We start from the raw sequence: 23,673 nt of genomic DNA on the forward strand, positions 1-23,673 counted from the left end.
AGGATACCACTTAAGGTTGGATTCTCAGAAGACTGGAATCCAACCTTAAGATTCCAGACACATTTTCTATGACGCAAAACAAGGAATCTCATTTTTGTAGAGAAAGTGTCCATCTTCCAACCTTGAATGCATTCCACGACCAACTGTTTTACAGAAAATGTACAGCAGTGTCAAGTCTATTTCTGGAGTTCGTTGAGGTTATTGCTTTACCAAATAGCTCATTTTCTCAGTGTAATTGTGGGATGTATATAACCTGTTGTAGCATTGCATTGTTGTTTCCAATGTTTCATTTCTGATGGATGTATTTGATTTCAACAGCGAGAACGTGTGGCTCTAATTTAAGAGGACCAAAGGGCTTCATCACGTCCCCTAATTACCCTGTTCAGTATGAAAATAATGCCCACTGTGTCTGGGTCATAACAGCAGTGGACAATGGGAAGGTGAGTCAGATGTATTTTCTTCTTTCTTTCACTTTAACACGGTGAGTTATCAGCATTCATATACTTGCTAATGAATCCCTCTGCAAGGTGAATGGTTCAACTTCAATCATTTAATTCATTTTTTTGTAGTATTTTGCAAGTTGAGTATCAAGGCATTATCACAATATTTTGGATGCAGTCTGAGAGATTTTTTTACTCTAAATGAAGGGAAATATATTTTATTGTGACAGTGACCCAATAGGACAGGACATAGGACATCTTACGAGAGACAAAATGTTCTGTAATGCAAAATAGTATGTGAGGCATAAACCTTTAAATTATAACAAATGTGTGGTATATCTACCCTGCATGATGCCAAACAACCCATGACATTGGATGGCTTCATTGGCATTGTTAAGGAAACATTTCATTATCATGCATTCTTTCAGCGATTAAACAATTTGTTTATACTTGGCATACTCCATGTTTATTTCATTTTCTTTGAATAGTAGACGCCACAAGTTAACGGCAAGAATGGAGATGATTTCTGTGTGAAAATTATTTATTTTAATTCAGTCACCTCAATGTCAGAAAAGTTTCAAGAGCAGTATTGGAATCGTGCTGGTGCAATGGATAAATATCTATTCTGTGGTGGGGGGGATCCAATCACATAATCATGATTATGTTACCGCATTAATGCAATGCCATTGTGTGCATTAGCGTAGAAATGGCATTAAACTCACTAAATGATCATTACAAATATGAGGCATATTAGCAGAAAAAAAATCTAATTTTATAAAGAGGGCCCACTTGAAACTGTTCAATTAATGGTTTCTACTTGTCATTTATATCCCTCGTGCAACATAGGGGTCAGAGCACGAAAGATAAAGCAAACAGTAATTAATATTTCCTGCCGTAAATTATGGATACTTCAAGAAAGAGTGCCTTAAAGGAAGTGGAACTCTTCAAAGTGATTGGAAATAAAAAACATTGTCACTTGGCTGCACTTGGCCCCCCAAAAAGCCATATCACAACCTACAGTTGAAGTCGGAAGTTTACATACACTTACGTTGGAGTCATTAAAACTTATTTTTCAACCACTACACAAATTTCTTGTTAACAAACTATAGTTTTGGCAAGTTGGTTAGGACATCTACTTTGTGCATAACACAAGTAATTCTTCCAAAAATTGTTTACAGACAGATTGTGTCACTTATAATTCACTGTATCACAATTCCAGTGGGTCAGAAGTTTACATACACTAAGCTGACTGTGTCTTTAAACAGCTTGTAAAATTCCAGAAAATGATGTCATGGCTTTAGAAGCTTCTGATAGGCTAATTGACATAATTTGAGTCAATTGGAGGTGTACCTTTGGATGTATTTCAAGGCTTACCTTCAAACTCAGTGCCTCTTTGCTGGACATCAGGGGGAAATCAAAAGAAATCAGCCAAGACCCCAGAAAGAAAATTGTAGACCTCCACGAGTCAGGTTCATCCTTGGGAGCAATTTCCAAATGCCTGAAGGTACCAAGTTCATCTGTACAAACAATAGTACGCAAGTATAAACACCATGGGACCACACAGCCATCATACCACTCAGGAAGGAGACGCGTTCTGTCTCCTGGAGTTGAACGTACATTGGTGTGAAAGTGCAAATCAATCCCAGAAGAACAGCAAAGGACGCTGTGAAGATGCTGGAGAAAACCGGTAAAAAATTATCTATATCCACAGTAAAACGAGTCCTATATCGACAGCAAGGAAAAAACCTTTGCTTTGCTGCAAGAGGGACTGGTGCACTTCACAAAATATTGTCCATTGTTCCAAATGGACAATGACCCCAAGCATACTCCCAAAGTTGTGGCAAAATGGTTTAACTTCTTTGGGCTGCAAGCCCGGAGCCGGGCACAATATGACAACAGCCACTTCAAGTGCAGGGCGTGAAATTCAAAATATATTTTTTTGAAATATTTAACTTTCACACATTAACAAGTCCAATACAGCATATGAAAGATAAACATCTTGTGAATCCAGCCAACGTGTCCGATTTTTAAAATGTTTTACAGCGAAAACACCACATATATTTATGTTAGCTCACCACCAAATACAAAAAAGGACAGACATTTTTCACAGCACAGGTAGCATGCACAAAGCCAAGCTAACTAACCAGGAACCAAGCAAACTAACCAAGAAACAACTTCATCAGATGACAGTCTTATAACATGTTATACAATAAATCTATGTTTTGTTCGAAAAATGTGCATATTTGAGGTATAAATCAGTTTTACGTTGCAGATACCATCACAGCTACCGTCACAAATAGGACCGAAGCAGCCAGAGTAATTACAGACACCAACGTCAAATACCTAAATACTCATCATAAAACATTTCTGAAAAATCGATGGTGTATAGCAAATTAAAGACAAACATCTTGTGAATCCAGCCAATATTTCCGTTTTTTTAAGCTTTTTACAGCGAAAACACAATATAGCATTATATTAGCTTACTACAATAGCCTACCACACTACCGCATTCATTCATCAAGGCACGTTAGCGATAGCAATAGGCACGTTAGCGATAGCGAATAAACCAGCAAAAGATATATAATTTTTGACTAACCTTGATAAGCTTCATCAGATGACAGTCCTATAACATCAGGTTATACATACACTTATGTTTTGTTCAAAAATGTGCATATTTAGAGCTGAAATCAGTGGTTATACATTGTGCTAACGTAGCATCTTTTTCCCAGAATGTGCGGATATTTTTATGACACTCAAACTATTCTGACCAAATAAATATACATAAACGTTACTAAAAAATACATGTTGTATAGGAAATGATAGATACACTAGTTCTTAATGCAATCGCCGTGTTAGAATTCTAAAAAATAACTTCATTACGACATCCAGCTTAGGTATAGCGAGAGAGTACCCAAAATCTGGGCGCAAACGACTATTTCACATGTTCGACAGATATATGAAATAGCATCATAAAATGGGTCCTACTTTTGACGATCTTTCATCAGAATGTTGTACAAGGGGTCCTTTGTCGGGAACAATCGTTGTTTAGATTTAGAATGTCCTCTTCTCCAGTCAATTAGCACGGAAAGCTAGCAAAGTGGCTCGAAGCTCTCCTTCCTGAACAAAGGCACACAACGCAACACGCCTAATGTCCCGAAAAAATGTCAATAATCTAATAAAACTATATTGAAAAAACATACTTTACGATGACATTGTCACATGTATCAAATAAAATCAAAGCCGGAGATATTAGTCGTCCATAACGTCAGCTTATCAGAAGGCAAATCCAGGTCCCGTCACGCGCTCTCCAGAAATAATAAATATCAAGGACCTTTATAGGCAGGCCCTAGAACAGAGCATCGATTTCAGATTTTCCACTTCCTGTCAGGAAGTTTGCTGCAAAAGGAGTTCTGTTTTACTCACAGATATAATTCAAACGGTTTTAGAAACTAGAGAGTGTTTTCTATCCAATAGTAATAATAATATGCATATTGTACGAGCAAGAATTGAGTACGAGGCCGTTTGAAATGGGCACCTTTTATCCGGCTACTCAATACTGCCCCTGCAGCCCAAACAGGTTAAGGACAACATAGTCAAGGTATTAGAGTGGCCATCACAATGCCTTGACCTCAATCCTGTAGAAAACTTGTGGGCAGAACTGAAAAGGTGTGTGCGTGCAAGGAGGCCTACAAACTTGACTCAGTTACACCAGCTCTGTCAGGAGGAATGCGCCAAAATTCACCCAACTTAAGCTTATGGAAGGCTTTCTGAAACGTTTGACCCAAGTTAGTTCCGCTAGCGGAACACCCACAACATTCCGCTGAAAAGGCAGCGCGCGAAATTCAAAAATATTTTTGGGAAATATGTAACTTTCACACATTAACAAGTCCAATACCGCAAATGAAAGATAAACATCTTGTTAATCTACCCATCGTGTTCGATTTTAAACATGTTTTACAGCGAAAACACAACATATATTTATGTTAGATCACCACCAAATACAAATAACACACAGCCATTTTTCCCAGTCAAAGAAAGGAGTCACCAAAGCAGAAATAGAGATAAAATTAATCACTAACCTTTGATAATCTTCATCAGATGACACTCATAGGACATCATGTTACACAATACATTTATGTTTTGTTCGATAATGTGCATATTTATATCCACAAATCTCGGTTTACATTGGTGCCATGTTCAGAAAGGCCTCCAAAATATCCGGAGTAATTACAGAGAGCCACGTCAAATAACAGAAATACTCATCATAAACTTTGATGAAAGATACATGTTTTACATATAATTAAAGATACACTGGTTCTTAATGCAACCGCTGTGTCAGATTAATTTTTTACTTTAGGAAAAAGCATACCATGCAATAATCTGAGACGGCGCTCATTTCTCCGCCATGTTGGAGTCAACAGAAATACGAAATTACATCATAAATATTCCCTTACCTTTGATGATCTTTCATCAGAATGCAGTGCCAGGAATCCTAGTTCCACAATAAATCGTTGTTTTGTTCGATAATGTCCATTACTTATGTCGAATTAGTAACTTTTGCTAGCATGTGTAGTTCACATGTCCAAATGATGGTGCCGGTCCAGGCGAACTCGGACGAAAACTTCAAAAAGTTATATTACAAGTCGAATAAACTGGTCAAACTTAGTAGAGAATCAATCTTCAGGATGTTGTTATCATATATATCCAATAACGTTCCAACCGGAGCATTTCTTCATGTCTGTATAAGTAATGGCACACATGGTCATTCCATGACTAGCGCGCGTGACTAGAAACTAGCATTCTGCCAGACCACTGACTCATTCCCCTCCCATCCGGTCCCACATCACACTAGAGGCTTCATTCCACGTTCTACTGACTGTTGACATCTAGTGGACGGCGTATCAAGTACAATCAGATCCATAAATTACAGGGAATTGAATAGGCGATGCCTTTCACATCGACCCTTCTCATAATTCTCACTTCCTGTTTGTAAGTTTGCCTGCCATATGAGTTCTGTTATACTCACAGACATAATTCAAACAGTTTTAGAAACTTCAGAGTGTTTTCTATTATATAGTAATAATAATAATAATATGCATATATTATCATTTGGGACAGAGTAGGAGGCCGTTCAATTTGGGCACCAATTCATCCAAAAGTGAAAATGCTGCCCCCTATCCCAAACAGGTTTTAAACAATTTAAAGGCAATGCTACCAAATACTAATTGAGTGTATGCAAACTTTCCACTGGGAATGTGATGAAATAAATAAAAGTTTATATAAATTATTCTCTCTACTATTATTCTGACATTTCACAATCTTAAAATGAAGTGGTGATCCTAACTGAACTAAGACAGGGCATTTTTACTAGGATTAAATGTCAGGAATTGTGAAAAACTGAGTTTAAATGTATTTGGCTAAGGTGCATGTAAACTTCCGACTTCATCTGTATGTGTTGTGATAATTGCGTTGTTTGCTCTATAACCTGTTAATTCATATTCCTTGCGAACATGATATATGGGCCTAAAGGCCGAAACAATAAGAAGAGACAGTGGCAGAATGAATTCAACAACACCTTTGCTTTATCACAAAACCGGATAGCAACCTAAGTCCACAAAGTATATTGCATGTAAAGTAACAGATAGTTACATGACCTACAGCATGGTCAAGCAAGTTAATGTTTCCGAACTTTTCGGACCACTAAACAACTTTTGATTTAGAACCACAGAGAGTTACCGCAAGTCCCAAAGAAACAGGAGCTGCCTAACCTATTCCATCCTCCTCTCTTTCATGTTGACGAAGCAGTCTATCACTTTGTCATACAGTACATGCTTTTATTTTTCGTTGTACTAGGCTACCTGGCTAAATAGCTTGCTCTCTATCCTAACTTCCATTCATGGGCAACGTTAGCTAGTTAACATGAGTCTTCTACATCTAGCTACATATTGAACTTCCATCCTCTCAGGCCAGGGGCTCAACAATGTGTGAATTAATGGCTGGATCAGAATTGCTGTTATAATCATTGGCCAGTATGGAGATTTAAGTAAAACCACAAGTCCAAATCCCTATCTCCATCCATGGCTAATTTAGGAAAGTGCCAATTTTAGCTAGCTGGCTAGCTAGCCACCGGAGGACAACAACACAAATAGATGCAACAATTCAAGTTTTTCTGTCAATGACATATACTCTCAATGGGATTTGATAGGAGTGACGCCAAATCCAAGCTGGCCTCCCTTGACACTTTTCTTTGGTGCGCCAGGACCATTCACAGTTGAGCTCGCTTAGTTTAGCTCAACTCTGATTGGCACATTTTTTATACTTTTTTTGTCAAGGGAGGCCAGATAGTTGCTGGCTTCCTTTGCCTTCAATGCTAGAGTCGGCAACAGTGCCATACTCGTTTGGACCAGACAGCATCAGATAGATGGCCTACACATAGAGAGACAGAGGGGCGCTGTTTTGCATGCTCGGTTGCTTTCTCCTGTGAGATACATTCAGCCTCTTGCGACTGAAGGAAAATTGTGAAACACAGAGAGAGGAAAGATACATTTATTTTTGAAAGATACATTTAGTCCATTAGTCCCTTTACAGTTGGCACTATGCATTAGGGCAGATAGCGTTCTCCTGGCATCTGCCAAACCCAGATTCGTACGTTAGACTGCCAGATGGTTAGGCATGATTCATCATTCCAGAGAATGCGTTTCCAGTGCTCCAGAGTCCAATGGCGGTGAGCTTAACACCACTCCAGTCAACGCTTAGCATTGTGCACGGTGACCTTAGGATTGTGTGCGACTGCTCGGCTGTGGAAACCCATTTCATGAAGCTCTTGTGCTGACGTTGCTTCCAGAGGCAGTTTGGAACTCGGTAGTGAGTGAACAGAAAATGTGTATGCGCTATGCGCTTCAGCACTCGGCGGTCCTGTTCTGTGTGGCCTACCACTTTACGGCTGAGCCGTTGTTGCTCCTAGACGTTTCCACTTCAACACTTAACAAGCTGAATTGTTGGAAAGGTGGCATCCTATGACGGTGCCACATTGAAAGTCACTGAGCTCTTCAGTAAGGCCAATCAACTGCCAATGCTTGTCTATGGAGATTGCATGGCTGTGTGCTTGATTTTTTTACACCTGTCAGCAATGGGTGTGGCTGAAATATCTGAATCCACTCATTTGAAAGGGTGTCCACATGCTTTTGTATATATAGTGTATCTTGCGCCAAGTACATGGTCCTTAGAGATTTCGATTCATTAAATGGGTTCAAACTTCAAACTTGAGTCCCGTGTAGCTCAGTTGGTAGAGCATGGCGCTTGCAACGCCAGGATTGTGGGTTCGATTCCCACGGGGGGCCAGTACAAAAAAAAAAAGTATGAATGTATGTACTTGTAAGTCGCTCTGGATAAGAGCGTCTGCTAAATGACTTAAATGTAATGTAAATGTAACTTGTCTTCCAATGGCTGGGGTTGTGGCAAATGTTCCTGTCTGTCTCCTGTTTGTTCCTTTTCTTTAAGCCTATTCTCAATTCATTTTGCAGGTAGTATAGGATAGAATTATCTTAAAGTAGTCTGTTTTGTAATAAAATTACTCTTCTGAAAGTTGTTTTTACCTATATTTATTGCAAGAAGCAAGTGCCCTTTTTAAATTACTTGCTGTGTAAGTCAAGTTTTCATGATTTCCTTCTCTAATTTGTTGCATGCCATTATTCAAACATGAGCATTTATCTTGGTGGAAAACTTGGGTTTTGAAAACAAACCAGTGAGTTCTTTTTAGAACACATGGACGTCACTGACATAGTAGCTGTCATTCAGCTCTAATGAACGTCCATTCTGTGGCTTTTGTTGCTAGTTTGGGAAGATATGATACTCAAGTTTTGGGCTTAGGAATTATGTTCTCTATCTAATTGGAGGAAGGATTGCTTTCAAAGTATGAGCAGGACAGAGTATGATCAACCTCATAAAATGTTTCTTTCTTCCGATCTGTTCTCCAGCTAATATTTTCTGACATTAAGTATTACAAGTAGTGCTGCCTCATCAGATCCCTAGTTGATTTGTGATCATAAGCCAACCATAATGTGTTACATTGATTACACAGGTGTATGTATAGGATAGGTCTAGATGTCCACAGTTCAATGAACCGTCCAGGTTCTGAAAATGCCCACCAGTTGACCCTCTTTCAAGATAACACTGTTGTTTGTAGGGAATATTCAATTTTGTAAATTGCACCTCAAACAACTATGTTCATATCTGGAGCAAGTTTTGATGAATTTTAATAATTTTTTTGCATACAATAATTTGAATGTTTTAACTCACAATTGGACTTCAATGTTATGCTCTAAACCAAGCTGTGTTTTTCCAGAGTCACCTGGCATACCATCATACATCAGACTAGGTTACCCCAAGGAGTATAATCCATTCAGTAATTAATATAGTCATTGACACATGAATATATTTACCCCGATGTGTTAGTGTTTGTGTATGTAACTGGTTGACAGTATTTATAAACAAATAGTGTGATGTTTTTGACAAAACAATGTTTTTGGGACACAAAATGGGCAAAATGGGCAAAGTGTATAGGGACAGGTGTTCAAACCAGACATTGATTCTTTTGGATGAGTTACAAAACATCAACAATCTCTACAAAGTCACAGGGAGGTTTTAAAAGCATTTTAGAAGTCTTATCAACAATTGAATACAAAACAGAACCATTGAACCAGTTGTCATGCCTTTCGGTTCTGAATAAAACAAAGGAATCAATAGTGCCCTAAAATATTATCTACAGGCCACTTAAAGGAACAATCACCAAGATGTGCTGTCAGCATGCAATTGTGTTGATATAGACTATGAGTTCTGTTTTCTCCATTGCTAAGTCTTCTGTAAAAACCCTATTGGTTTTTGACAGGGTAATTTGTGAGGGTGGTAATGTAGGCTTCTCATTTAAGATTGCCTTAAACCGCTTACTATGAAACAAAGTTTGACATTCCACACAGATTGCTTGTCCAAAAACTTCAGAGGTGCTCACAGTTGCGTAAAAACCAACAACATATATTTACCTCTATTGACGGTATATTATCCCAGAGACATAAGAGAAGGCTAGTAAAATGTCCCAACAGTACAGGTGTCACCTGATTCAATATATAAGGTATATACGGTTATAGCACAGCTTTAGGGAGTTACCATGGACATGGATATTGTGGTGACACTGAGAAATTAAAGGCTCTCCATATTCTGTTGTAATTGTAAATGGCAGGTCATTGTGTAATTGCTAATTTATTCTTAACCCTGTCCATCTCTCGACTTGTATTTTGGCTTGTTCCAGTTATCATGACTTCATCACATTGCTACATGTATTTGGACATGTGTCTGTTTTTTATTATTATTAAAGCATAGGTCGGAATTCAATCTTAGCACACATTGGTCATGCAGTGCGATTTCTCTCAGGTGGCTTATGCTGTATTGGAGTTGTCAATGGTGTTTTGCCAAGAAGATTGACATTTCATGGATAATGGATTGCCACAAAGCCACAATGATCCTTAGACAATGTATTGTTTTTGTGCCCTTTGAAGTGCAATGCATGACGATTGATATACAAACAGATGGTGCAGCAGTCTAATTAAACACACATTCATCAAATCTACATATATTTGTGCTAAGTTCCATTAAACTGTATATTATTCTTGGTTTAGTAGCCATTGGTCATTGAGGGAAAATGTGTGTGTTAGATCTTGCCCCGAGCTATTGTTATCATTAATCTCTGCAAAGAGTTGAGAGTACAGTGTCTTTAGAAAGTATTCATACCACTTTACTTTTTCCACATTTTGTTGTGTTACAGCCTGAGAGTTTGTGTCACTGATCTACACACAATACCGCATAATGTCCAAGTGATTTTTTTTTGCAGAATTTTTTTGAAATTAATAAAAAATTTAAAGCTGAAATGTCTTCAGTCAATAAGTATTCAACCCATTTGTTATGGCAAGCCTAAATAAGTTCAGGAGTAAAAATGTGCTTCACAAATCACATAATAAATTGCATGGACTTATTCTGTGTTCAATAATTGTGGTTAACATGATTTTTTATTGACTACCCCATCTCTGTACCCCACAAAAATCTCCCTGGTCTTTGTGGTTGAATCTGTGCTTGAAATTCACTACTCAATTGAGAAAACTTACAGATGAGTTTCCTCAATTGAGTAGTGAATTTCAAGCACAGATTCAACCACAAATTCCCGGCAGATTTTTCAATGCCTCACAAAGAAGGGCAGTGATTGGTAAATGTGTTAAAAAAAAGGCAGATGTTGAATATCCCTTTGAGCATGGTGAGGTTATAAATTAGGCTGTGTATGGTGTATCAATATATCAATACACTAAAAGATACAGGCGTCCTTCCTAACTCAGTTGCCTGAGAGGAAGGGATTTCACCATGGTGAATTTAAAATGAAAATGAATTTAGAAGAGTTACAGAGTTTAATGATTGTGATAGGAGAACTGAGGATGGATATATTTGCATCCTGTTTGCGACAAGGCTCTGGATAAGTAATACTGCAACATGTGGTAAAGAAATGTACTTTTTGTCCTGAATACAAGTTTTGGGCAAAACCAACACAACACATCACTGAGTACTGTTCTTCATATTTTCAAGCATGGTGGTGGCTGCATCATGTTATGGGTATTTAAAAAAAAAATGTTTCACCTTTATTTAACCAGATAGGCAATTTGAGAACAGGTTCTCATTTACAATTGGGACCTGGCCAAGATAAAGCAAAGCAGTTCGACACATACAACAACACACATAGTTACACATGGAGTAAAACAAACATACAGTCAATAATACAGTAGAAAAATAAGTCTATATACAATGTGAGCAAATGAGGTGAGATAAGGGAGGTAAAGGCAAAAAAAGGCCATGGTGGCGAGGTAAATACAATATAGCAAGTAAAACACTGGAATGGTAGATTTGCAGTGGAAGAATGTGCAAAGTAGAAATAGAAATAATGGGGTGCAAAGGAGCAAAATAAATAAATAAATACAGTAGGGGAAGAGGTAGTTGTTTGGGATAAATTATAGATAGGCTATGTACAGGTGCAGTAATCTGTGAGCTGCTCTGACAGCTGGTGCTTAAAGCTAGTCAGGGAGATAAGTGTTTCCAGTTTCAGAGATTTTTGTAGTTCGTTCCAGTCATTGGCAGCAGAGAACTGGAAGGAGAGGCGGCCAAAAGAGGAATTGGCTTTGGGGGTGACCAGAGAGATATACCTGCTGGAGCGCGTGTTACAGGTGGGTGCTGCTATGGTGACCAGCGAGCTGAGATAAGGGGGGACTTTACCTGGCAGGGTCTTGTAATAGAGAGAAACCTGGTTCAGTCTGCTTTCCAACAGACACTGGGAGAAGAATTCACCTTTCAGCAGGAGATTTAACCTAAAACACAAGACCAAATCTACACTGGAGTTGGTTACCAAGATGACATTGAATGTTCCTGAGTGGCCTAGTTAAAGTTTTGACTTAAACCGTCTTGAAAATCTATGGGAAGACTTGAAAATGGCTGTCTAGCAATGATCAACAATCAACTTGACAGAGCTTGAAGAATATTTTAAAGAATAATGGACATATTGTACAATCCAGGTGAGCAAAGCTCTTAGATACTTAGCCAAAATGACACACAGCTGTAATCGACGCTAAAGGTGATTCTACAAAGTATTGACTCAGGTGTGTGAATGTAAATTACATATTTCGGTAAAACTTTTTAAAAATACATTTGCAAACATTTCTTGAAATACATTGTCATTATGGGGTAGTGTGTGTAGATGGGTAAGAAAAAAATATTTAATCAATTTTGAATTCAGGCTGTAAAACAACAAAATTAGGATTAAGTCAAGGGGTATGACTACTTTCTGAAGGCACTGTACATGGCATGGTGAGTTATCAGAGGCTCCTGAATAGTAAACTGGCTTTCAGTGAACTTGTACTCAAGGGTTTAGGCTCTCACATTGATCATTCACTTTTGGCCCTTTGGCTTGCTAATACACATTTCAGTGAGGGTTGCCCAACCTACACAGGTAATATATTTGTGCTTCAAGTTTCAGAATAAAAAAATATGGATGGGAATAATGGTTATTTAATTGCCCAAATGAGAGAATTTTAGGATGGTGATAATGGGTTTGTCCTAATTAAGCTTTATTTCTTCCCTTCAAGCAATCTCCGCTGAAATCCAATTTTCTTTTAATTGCCTTTCATCCTGTACAGGCATCAAATGTGGAGGCATCTTTTTTTCTCAAGGCTTTGTTTGTGCCCAGGCATTGCAAATACTTGAACTGCTCTTTTGCATTTCATCATGTTATTGCTACCCCAAATAATTTGTAAATGTATTTCATGGTTTCATTATTTGAGCTTCCCTGGTAGCAGTGGCAGGGTTGCTTTTTACACATACTATGCAATGATAATCAGTCATCACAGCACTCCCAAAAGACGTGTTTGAAATGATAGAGCTTCAGCAGCTGAAATGTTGCTGTCTTTTGAAGCTCTCATATGACTAAGCTATGTTTTGCCATGATGCATATCATAGAGTACCATGATGTTTTTATACATTACATGCTAAAAGACTCATTATTATTGCATGGGATCTATGGTTATAATTCAATCATAGTGCATTACACTTTTGATGCAAAACCACACGTATTTTAAATATTTGTTTAAATCCCAACCACAGTTGACACAGATATGGATTGTTTACTTTTTGCATGATTTGAAAGTCAATTTGTTATGATTGAATTCCGACCCAAGGCTTTTAATTTATACAATTTCTAGGAAAATAAAGCAAACGAAGCATTGTATAAATAGTACAATTGCAAAATTGTTTATGGCCATGCTATCGTGGCTGTCCTTGAACCAATGGAACATTTATCCTTTTTTGAGCAGGTTATTAAGCTTGCCTTTGAGGAGTTTGATCTTGAGAGAGGATATGACACGCTAACAGTGGGGGACGGAGGGAAAATTGGCGATGCCAGGAGAGTGCTCTATGTGTGAGTACTCTGCAGATGCTCTGAATTTATCATTTAATATCTCAAACTATCCCTCCAGCATTCTCTGTGGGATTTTTTAAGTTGCACAGAACTACTACTGCATGCTCTAGTCTACACAGATGAAATAGGACAATATATTGTGCATTTATTCAGATAATACATTGAACATAATTGTCATATAATTAATACACATTTAACCCTTACTTGAAAATACTGGTCAAAGCTTTTGAAGCATAAAAACAATAAATTGAGCTTCTGATGTGAGTTAGAGACAATGAATCATTGAGTTCCATGTGATGTGTTTCAGGCTGACAGGGTCCAGTGTTCCTGACCTGATAGTCAGTATGAGCAACCAGATGTGGCTACATCTCCAGTCTGATGACACCATCGGGTCCCAAGGGTTCAAGGCCCTATATGAAGGTATGCTTCCCATTCTCTTGGATTGGGTCTGGATTTAAACCCTGTGCATTTCTGATTTCATGTTGAGGTCATGCTTATTTGAGTCTCATAGTTGGTGCCACTTTTCCGCATACATAAAATCTGATATGTAAGATATGTGTTGGTCTGCCCAGCATGTCCTTTTGACTAGGCAACTATATGTGCATTTATTTACACCTTGTAGAATGTTCACTGTATGCCTAGCCAAGTCATCAATTCTATAGATTCAGCAAAAGATTAAAGCAAATGGGTCAGCATATGTGCTCGACATAGACACTGATATGTTAGAGTTATCCAAATGAAATGCACTGGCTGGTTTTGGATAGGCTACCAAATAACATCAAAGCAAAGTTCTATGAAAATATATAAGCATCTGTTTCAATAAACACTAATGTGCAGAATTTGCTTCCACCAGCATAAACGGTAATTCATTTCCAGTATCAGATGGTCGGTCTAATTCCTTCCAACTGATGAATAGCAATGAACTTGCACTAATAAGTCATGTGTTGACTGGGCACAGTGTGCCACTCTGGCAAAGTCAAACCCACATTAAAGTAGTGTCATGCTGTGAGAGTAGAAGAGATTTGGGTTGCTGATACATACTGTGGGGACACGGTTTGCTTTAGAAGATGCTTTCCATTTAACTCACCTGCTAGGTGGAAGTACAGTTTACTTAGGCCCCTATTCAATAAAAAAGTTTGTGTGGAAACATTGTACAGAAAGTCTGTTGTCACCACCATCAACTTTCCATTTAGACATTTATGACATGGCCAAAAGTTTGAGAATGACACAAATATAAATTTTTACAAAGTCTGCTGCCTCAGTTTGTATGATGGCAATTTGCATATACTTCAGAATGTTATGAAGAGTGATCAGATGAATTGCAATTAATTGCAAAGTCCGTCTTTGCCATGCAAATTAACTGAATCCCCTAAAAACATTTCCACTGCATTTCAGCCCTGCCACAAAAGGACCAGCTGATATCATGTCAGTGATTCTCTCGTTAACTCAGGTGTGAGTGTTGACGAGGACAAGGCTGGAGATGACTCTGTCATGCTGATTGAGTTCGAATAACAGACTGGAAGCTTCAAAAGGAGGGTGGTGCTTGTTCTTCCTCTGTCAACCATGGTTACCTGCAAGGAAACACGTGCCGTCATCATTGCTTTGCACATAAAAGGCTTCACAGGCAAGGATATTGCTGCCAGTAAGATTCCACCTAAATCAACAATTTATCGGATCATCAAGAACTTCAAGGAGAGCGGTTCAATTGTTGTGAAGAAGGCTTCAGGGCGCCCAAGAAAGTCCAGCAAGCGCCAGGACCGTCTCTTAAAGTTGATTCAGCTGCGGGATCGGGGCACCTCCAGTACAAAGCTTGCTCAGGAATGGCAGCAGGCAGGTATGAGTGCATCTGCACGCACCGTGAGGCGAAGACTTTTGGAGGATGGCCTGGTGTCAAGAAGGGCAGCAACGAAGCCACTTCTCTCCAGGAAAAACATCAGGGACAGACTGATATTCTGCAAAAGGTACAGGGATTGGACTGCTGAGGACTGGGGTAGTCCTTTTCTCTGAATCCCCTTTCCGATTGTTTGGGGCATCCGGAAAAAGCTTGTCCGGAGAAGACAAGGTGAGCGCTACCATCAGTCCTGTGTCATGCCAACAGTAAAGCATCCTGAGACCATTCGTGTGTGGGGTTGCTTCTCATCCAAGGGAGTGGGCTCACTCACAATTTTTCCGAAGAACACAGCCATGAATAAAGAATGGTACCAACACATCCTCCGAGAGCAACTTCTCGCAACCATCCAGGAACAGTTTGGTTACGAACAATGCCCTTTCCAGCATAATGGAGCACCTTGCCATAAGGCAAAAGTGATACCTAAGTGGCTCGGGGAACAAAACATCAATATTTTGGGTCCATGGCCAGGAAACTCCCCAGACCTTAATTCCATTGAGAACGTGTGGTCAATCCTCAAGATCTGGGTGGACAAACAAAAACCCACATATTCTGACAAACTCCAAGCATTGATTATGCAAGAATGGGCTGCCATCAGTCAGGATGTGGCCCGGAAGTTAATTGACAGCATGCCAGGGCAGATTGCAAAGGTCTGGATGAAGAAGGGTCAACACTGCAAATATTGACTCTTTGCATCAACTTCATGTAATTGTCAATAAAAGGCTTTGACACTTATGAAAGGCTTGTAATTATACTTCAGTATTCCATAGTAGCATCTGACAAAAATATCTGAAGACACTGAAGCAGCAAACTCTGTGGAAATTAATATTTGTGTCATTCTCAAAACTTTTGGCCACGACTTTACAATTACCCCTTCATACACAAGTCTCAACCCTGACTTTATATGGCCACACTGACAGTTTGCACAATTGACAGCTCAACAAAATGCATAACCCTGCACAATGACACCACCTCAATGTCACACTAGTGCCTACTGTCCAGGTACCATGTTTGACAGAAAAAACACTGAATATAAGTGGCAGGACTTATTCTTAGGGGGCCCCGTACAGTAGGTGTCCATGTCTACTGTATATATAATCTGGGGGAGTATTCAGTCAGCCTTGTTCACCTGTAGTATGCATCATATAATTACATCTGTGTGAGAAATGCTGGCAACACCAAGTGATACCTACATTTGAACTATTTGAAACATTCACAACCCATAAGTAATTGCTTGTGTAAATGATGAAGCAACATGTATCAGTCAGAGGGAGAGAATCATGGTATCCTGATAAGATATACTAATAAAAAATATATGTTCTAAAGACTGTCTATAGATACATATAAATCACTAAATTGCCACATATAATGTTGAACGTTAAGGATTAAGTATTCGAATAATTGCATAATACCATCAAACTAAGCATTTTTAGGCAGAGGCTCCTAGTAAATAGTTTACCCGTAACTTGTACTTGATTTCCTTCTTTAATTCCTTCCTGTAGCACATTCTATGTGCATATTTCTTATTTATTCTGTGACATGATTCTGATTTTCTGTCATACAACAGGGGGCTCATTGTGAGAAAATGGATTTTGAGGGATGTCTCACAAGGCGGCTGTTTAAGAGGGAGCAAAATTGTGTTTTTGTTGTCATGCATTTCCAGATACATTACAATGCGAGAACAGAGCCAAGTAACCCCGTTGCTATGGAAAATGGAAACAATGAGCTTCATTCACTGAGCTTTATTCGGTGGAACTGCAGTCTCTTTTATTTATATAGATATATACAATATATATATATATTTTTTTTTACATGCAGTATATATCCCAGAAAACAGTGACACAGAGAGAGCATAAAGATAAAATACCAACATTTCTCTGTTATTTGTGGACATTGATATGATGCTTTGAGTTGTTTATGACATCTCTGAAATATTTGCATTAACTCTGAAACAGACCACTGTGTACCTCAAAGGCACATATTTTGATGTTATCTCCTGCTTACCATTTCTTCATTGTTTGTAATTTCACCCACAATATGCATGTAAATGGTAGACATGTCCTAGACAGCTGATTTGACTCCCAGCTCATCATAATTTAGGTTATTGGACAATAAATTCAGCAATGGACAGCCACTTGAGGCATTTTTACATATTAGTGTTTAAGAGCATGGTAAATCCTTAGTAAGACAGTTTACATCTCAATCACGGTTGCGATCGGGCTGATATGCCCTTAACCTAAATGTGGAGCCTACGCATAGATCCCTCAACTAATTGCTCTTGGCAGCTCCAAAGGTATTTAACCGGCACTTAACATCTCACAAAGGTTGTTGAATGTGCTGCTGGAATTAAACTCATCCCCTGTAGATTATTGCTCAGCTGGGCCAGTGGAGCGATAGCTACTGAGCTGACATGCTGGTTGTTAACACAAAAAATGAACTCTTCCAGAACATCATTCATTTGTCACTGTCATTTTACTCCTGCTAGAAAATGCTGCCTCCACCTGAACTTGTAGAGGAAATAGACAACAGTTGGCATGCCAGTATATTGGTCTCGCTGTCTTGTTCTCTATTGGATTATACTGATGGTTCTAAAATGATTGTTCTTGTGTAAGGAATGTTGTGTTAGAGGAAAGCTGTCATGTTATGTTTTCAGGATCTGAAGATTGCTCAGTGGATATCAGTTTTAGGACATTCAACCCTAAGAGCAACTAACCAGATTTACTTAGGAATTGAAACCATTGAATGAACTTGAACATGGTAACACATGCATATTTTTACAGAAATCGACAAAGGAGGTTGTGGGGATCCTGGCATTCCGGCCTACGGCAGAAGATCAGGGGAGCAGTTTTTACATGGCGACATGCTGACGTTCGAGTGTCAGGCGGCCTTTGAGTTGGTCGGCGAGAGAACAATATCTTGCCAGCAAAACAACCAGTGGTCTGGAAACAAACCCAGCTGCGTGTGTAAGATGACATTTCAAAATGTATGACTTTAATTAACAGCACTCTTATTTAGATTGATCCATCTGATACACCTACATACTCCCAACAGTCCGAAGGAATGTGGTATGACTATACCCCCTGACACATGTAAAGCTGTCATCATTGCTTGGTCAACACTCCCCGCTGTCCATTCTGGAGCTATACCATTCAAAGATAATTACTCCTGTCATTTAGACATTGCTCACTGAGCTTATTATTTACAGTTTCTATACAGAGGTCTTAAGAGTTATTTTTTATTTAAAGTAAGAGCTGCTGTTGGAGATAAGCCTGTATTGTTAGTTAGTAGAGTTCAATATTTTCAGTTCACCCTCCCTCTGGCACGAAGGCTGACACCAGGGTTAAGCAGCTATACAGACAAGGGCAGGCAACTCTTTGTTGATAGCCTCTCTACTGTCATGACACTGGGTTATATTATTCCACCTGGTGCAGTGAATAGAATGAAGAATTCAAAGGAAAGCATGTATCCCACCTATTTCAAACAAAATGTCTTCAGTGATGTCTTATAAAAGAGCTAATTTATCTCACTGTGTGCTGCATCAAAGCATGATGGCAGATCTGTGTGCGTGCCCCTATCTATTTTTGCAGTTTCCTGCTTCTTCAATTTCACCACCCCATCAGGTATAATCCTCTCCCCCAACTACCCTGAGGAGTATGGGAACAACATGAACTGTGTGTGGCTCATTATCGCAGAGCCAGGAAGCAGGATTCATCTAATTTTCAGCGACTTTGAGGTAGAGCCCCAGTTTGACTACCTCATTGTGAAAGACGATGGGATGTCGGAGCCCACCACGTTTGGCACATTCTCCGGGAAGGACGTACCATCTCAGATAGCCAGCAATGGACACATCATGCGCCTGGAGTTCCAGACTGACCACTCCAACACTGGGAAAGGATTTAACATCACTTATACAAGTAAATGGCCCTTCCTTCTAAAGATATTTGCGGTTTAGCTATATTTTGATGATCCATGGCCTTCACAATGTCTTCTGTTATGCAATTCAGAACTGCTTGTAGCACAAATACTGAGTCAAGGGGTCTCCATAGTATCTCTTCATATGTGTTCAATCAAATGCTAAGTCAAGTATACTCTTACAAGGGAAGTTACGATTCAGAGTTATTTACAAAGAAAATTAAAAAATGTAATTCTGTCTTCAATTAGAGGATCCCTGTCTGAGAATGAAGACTCATTAGCTGGAAGTGGATGGGACCGTTCTATTTAAGAATTTGTATGGCCATACTATACATTTCCCTGTGTAGACAAATCTATCTTTTCCCTGTAATTAAAACCAGCCACATCCCATCTTAATTATTATTAGTTATATCATATGTGATTAACTGGTCAAGATATTGGTCAAGGAGTAATGCATCCCTTTTCCTACTTACTTACCCATGATTTCAATGAAATGATTTCACACCGATGATATTATGACAAATTTAATTCAAATTTCTCCCTTTCTCAATACTACACCATTTAAAGGGTTTGTAATGTTTGTAATTTTAATAATTTACAATGCTAACATTTTAATGCATATTTTAATGCAAATGTGTGTACCAGTTGGCCTCCAACATTTTGTATCTGTAAACACGAGATAAGAAAAACAATAATACTGCAAGGCAATTCCGAACCTTGAAGGTAAACATGATCTATTTACCCTTTTTGCTGATAATTTAGAGACATTATCATGAAACAGGAAACAGCAATGGTAGAGGTGTGTTCATGTCCTCTGCCTCGAAATAGACACACTCTGTAGCAGAAAAATATTGAACTGATCCAGCTGTACCCAGTGTTAATGGAATTATGCTTGTGCCACACTGAGCTGAAATTAGGTTTGAGTATTGCTGTCCTCAGTTCCTGTTTGCTATCTCTAGGACACATTCTCTTCTTGAACTCTCGGCCGGGGAGACTATGCAGAGACATGTCTCTCCTCCGCAGCTTCTGGATTTATTTGGTGGGAGAGTAACAGAGGCAGGCTGCAGTGGTCGGAAAGGTTAATGGAATGGAGGAGGATGTTGTTACCGTTCTTATCTCGATTATGCATCTGCATCCAGGGGCATCATGCACCCCAAAAATCTGAGGGGTCACAAAGCATGTGAGGATGACTGGGGGGTGGTTCGGAGGGGGGCTATTCATTTTGCAAACACCTGAAACAGCATTTTCCTACAATCTAGAGCCAGAATCATTATGCTTAATTATATGTAAAAATAAATATATATTTTTTTTCTGCAAATCTAAGCATACCTCTTGAGCTGTCTGTATTCTCCTGACTGGTGGTTCTTTTTTTAACCTGTCTAGGATGAGGGTGCCGCTAGCGGCACACCCCCCCCACATTCCACTGAAAAGGCAGAGCGCGAAATTAAAAAAAAATATTTTTTTAAAATATTTAACTTTCACACATTAAAGTCCAATACAGCTAATGAAAGACACAGATCTTGTGAATCCAGCCAACATGTCCGATTTTTAAAATGTTTTACAGGGAAGACACAATATGTAAAGATGTAAATCTATTACCTAAAAACACATTAGCATAATCCACCATCTTTTATTTGTCCACCAACACCAGTAGCTATCACCAATTCGTCTAAACTAAGATATTTATAGCCCCTAACCAAGAAAAAAACTCATCAGATGACAGTCTGATAACATATTTATGGTATGGGATAGGTTTTGTTAGAAAAATGTGCATATTTCAGGTAGCTGGCATAGTTTACAATTGCACCCACCGTCACAAATGGACTAGAATAATTACAATGAGCAACGTGTTTACCTAACTACTAATCATCAAACATTTCGTAAAAATACACAGCATACACTAATCGAAAGACACAGATCCTGTGAATACAGACAATATTTCAGATTTTCTAAGTGTCTTACAGCGAAAACACAATAAATCGTTATATTAGCATAGCACATGTGCAAACATTACCCCAGCATTGATTCTAGCCAAAGAGAGCGATAACGTAAACATCGCCAAAATATATTATTTTTTTCACTAACCTTCTCAGAATTCTTCAGATGACACCCCTGTAACATCACATTACAACATACATATACAGTTTGTTCGAAAATGTGCATATTTAGCCACCAAAATCATGGTTAGACAATGAGAAATGTAGCCCAGCTGGTGAGAAAATGTCCGTGCGCCATATTAGACAGTGATCTACTCGTATACATAAATACTCATAAACGTGACTAAAAAATATAGGGTGGACAGCGATTGATAGACAATTTAATTCTTAATACAATCGCGGAATTACATTTTTTAAATTATCCTTACTTTTCAATACAGTTTGCGCCAAGCGAAGCTACGTCAAAAAACATGGCGTCCTAAGCCACTAACATTTTTCGACAGAAACACGATTTATCATAATAAAAATTTCCTACTTTGAGCTGTTCTTCCATCAGTATCTTGGGCAAAGGATCCTTTCTTGGGTCTAATCGTCTTTTGGTGGAAAGCTGTCCTCTTGCCATGTGGAAATGCCAACTGCGTTCGGGATGAACTGGAAGCGTGCCCAGAGATTCACAGCGTCTCAGAAATAAATGTCCCAAAATCGCACTAAACGGATATAAATTGCTATAAAACGCTTTAAATTAACTACCTTATGATGTTTTTAACTCCTATAACGAGTCTTAACATGACCGGAGAAAGATTACTCCCAACACTAATGCTTGGAACAGGTGCGGGTCGGTGTCCTCCACGCGCATGACGTAGCTGCAAAAGAGTGACTAGCTACAGGGTTTTTTAATTTATAGTGCCTGTGATTGCGCAATCGACCCCATTCAAATCGTCATCACGTAAAGGCATCCAGGGGAAGACGTAAGCAGTGTCCGTATACTCATAGGAATAACATTGGCTTTAAAACTGACTCCAGAACAGTGGCCAAAATTTCTGAAATCTGACTCCATGTCAGGGAAATTGCTGTAGAATGGGTTCTCTTCCACTTAGAGACAAAATTTCAACTCCTATAGAAACTATAGACTGTTTTCTATCCAATAATAATAATAATATGCATATTGTACGATCAAGAATTTTGTAGGAAGCCGTTTCAAAAATTACACGATTACCATAAATAGTGACAACAGCGCCCCCAGCTTTAACAGGTTTTAAAGAAACTAAAAATGCTTCTCTGCATCTCTGCTAAAATCTGGGTAAAATATAGAAAATAATGTGAGTCTTATTCAGTACATTAAGTTATTGCTTTCTTATTTAAAGTCTACCAACCTTGCCAGCAAGCATGCCAGCTAAGATAGTTAGACAAGCTAGCTACTCTAACTTGATTGATATCCTGAAATGGCTTCTTGGTAGCTTGTTATGACATTGGGAGATTGGGAACCTATCTGGGCTAGCTAAAGCCAACTTTAGGCTAGTAGTATTACCAACAAAAAAAGCTAGCATAATTTACAAAAAATCTGATGGGGCACATGCCCCTGTGCCTCCTGTGGGCATGACACCTCTGCCTGCACCCGCTGGACTCTCCTGTCACGATTGGCTAAGACAGGGAGTTGTTTTTGGCGGGAGGTGTCAACCATGTGATGGGGATGGCGGGGGAGACTGTGGTGTGGCAACTCAATAGCTCGAAAGAACTGGTGTCACCGTGTTAGGAGGAGAGGGACATGTCTTCCAATCTGGCATGGGAAGTGACTATCAGCGAGCAGGCGTGTTTTGACAATGAGGCAGGGAAATGGACGTGTTGCCTTCATGGCATCAGTCTTTGCCACTGTGCTGTGTTCATGTTGTTGCCTCATTAGCATCTATTCTCAATTCCTAAATAATTAACCAGGTTCTCATTGTGTTCTCTGGGATAAGACACACAAGTTAAATGTGGCACCGAATCCAGTTTGATATCTTCTTATTGATTAAAAACAATAGTACAGAAAACACTGAAATCACTGAAAAACACTGAAACCAGTTTTTTTTTCCTCTCTAGCGTTTGGTCAGAATGAATGCCACGACCCCGGCATCCCTGTCAATGGCCAGCGGAATGGGGAACACTTCTTGTTGGGGAGCTCCGTGCTCTTCACATGTGATGAAGGCTTCATCAAAACCCATGGGTCTGAGTCCATAACCTGCATCATTCAGGATGGAAACGTAGTGTGGAATGCAGCAGTTCCTCGGTGTGAAGGTACTGTGTAATGTTGCACAATAATCCATATAATCCTATAAGTATCCAGCGGAATCTGCCAATATCATCCTGACTCCCTTGGGTTGGAGTGGGTGGGCACTGGGCATATCATTGTTGTCATTTGGTGAAACATTGTAGAGCCACTAAAAGTATGCTACAATTCTACAAGTAGTAAAGTATACCCGGTCTACAGTCGTGGCCAAAAGTTTTGAGAATGACACAAAT

The 23,673-nt window shown here is 39.0% G+C and overlaps 1 protein-coding gene across 3 annotated transcripts in view; it reads left to right on the top strand.

The window, feature by feature from the left end:
• Positions 1-23,673, top strand: part of LOC129860196 (CUB and sushi domain-containing protein 1-like) — a 588,526-nt gene that overhangs the window by 375,462 nt on the left and 189,391 nt on the right. For all 3 annotated transcript variants that reach the window (XR_008760312.1, XM_055930581.1, XM_055930589.1), the window contains exons 10-15: positions 319-440; positions 13,334-13,437; positions 13,745-13,857; positions 18,106-18,288; positions 18,913-19,239; positions 23,254-23,448. Coding sequence is in view for 2 of the 3 variants with exons in the window: in XM_055930581.1 (XP_055786556.1) it covers positions 319-440; positions 13,334-13,437; positions 13,745-13,857; positions 18,106-18,288; positions 18,913-19,239; positions 23,254-23,448 (1,044 nt within the window). In the remaining variant the exon portion in view is untranslated. The remainder of the gene's footprint in view (positions 1-318; positions 441-13,333; positions 13,438-13,744; positions 13,858-18,105; positions 18,289-18,912; positions 19,240-23,253; positions 23,449-23,673) is intronic.

Source organism: Salvelinus fontinalis, chromosome 1 (assembly GCF_029448725.1).
Source record: "Salvelinus fontinalis isolate EN_2023a chromosome 1, ASM2944872v1, whole genome shotgun sequence".
NCBI lineage: Eukaryota > Metazoa > Chordata > Actinopteri > Salmoniformes > Salmonidae > Salvelinus > Salvelinus fontinalis.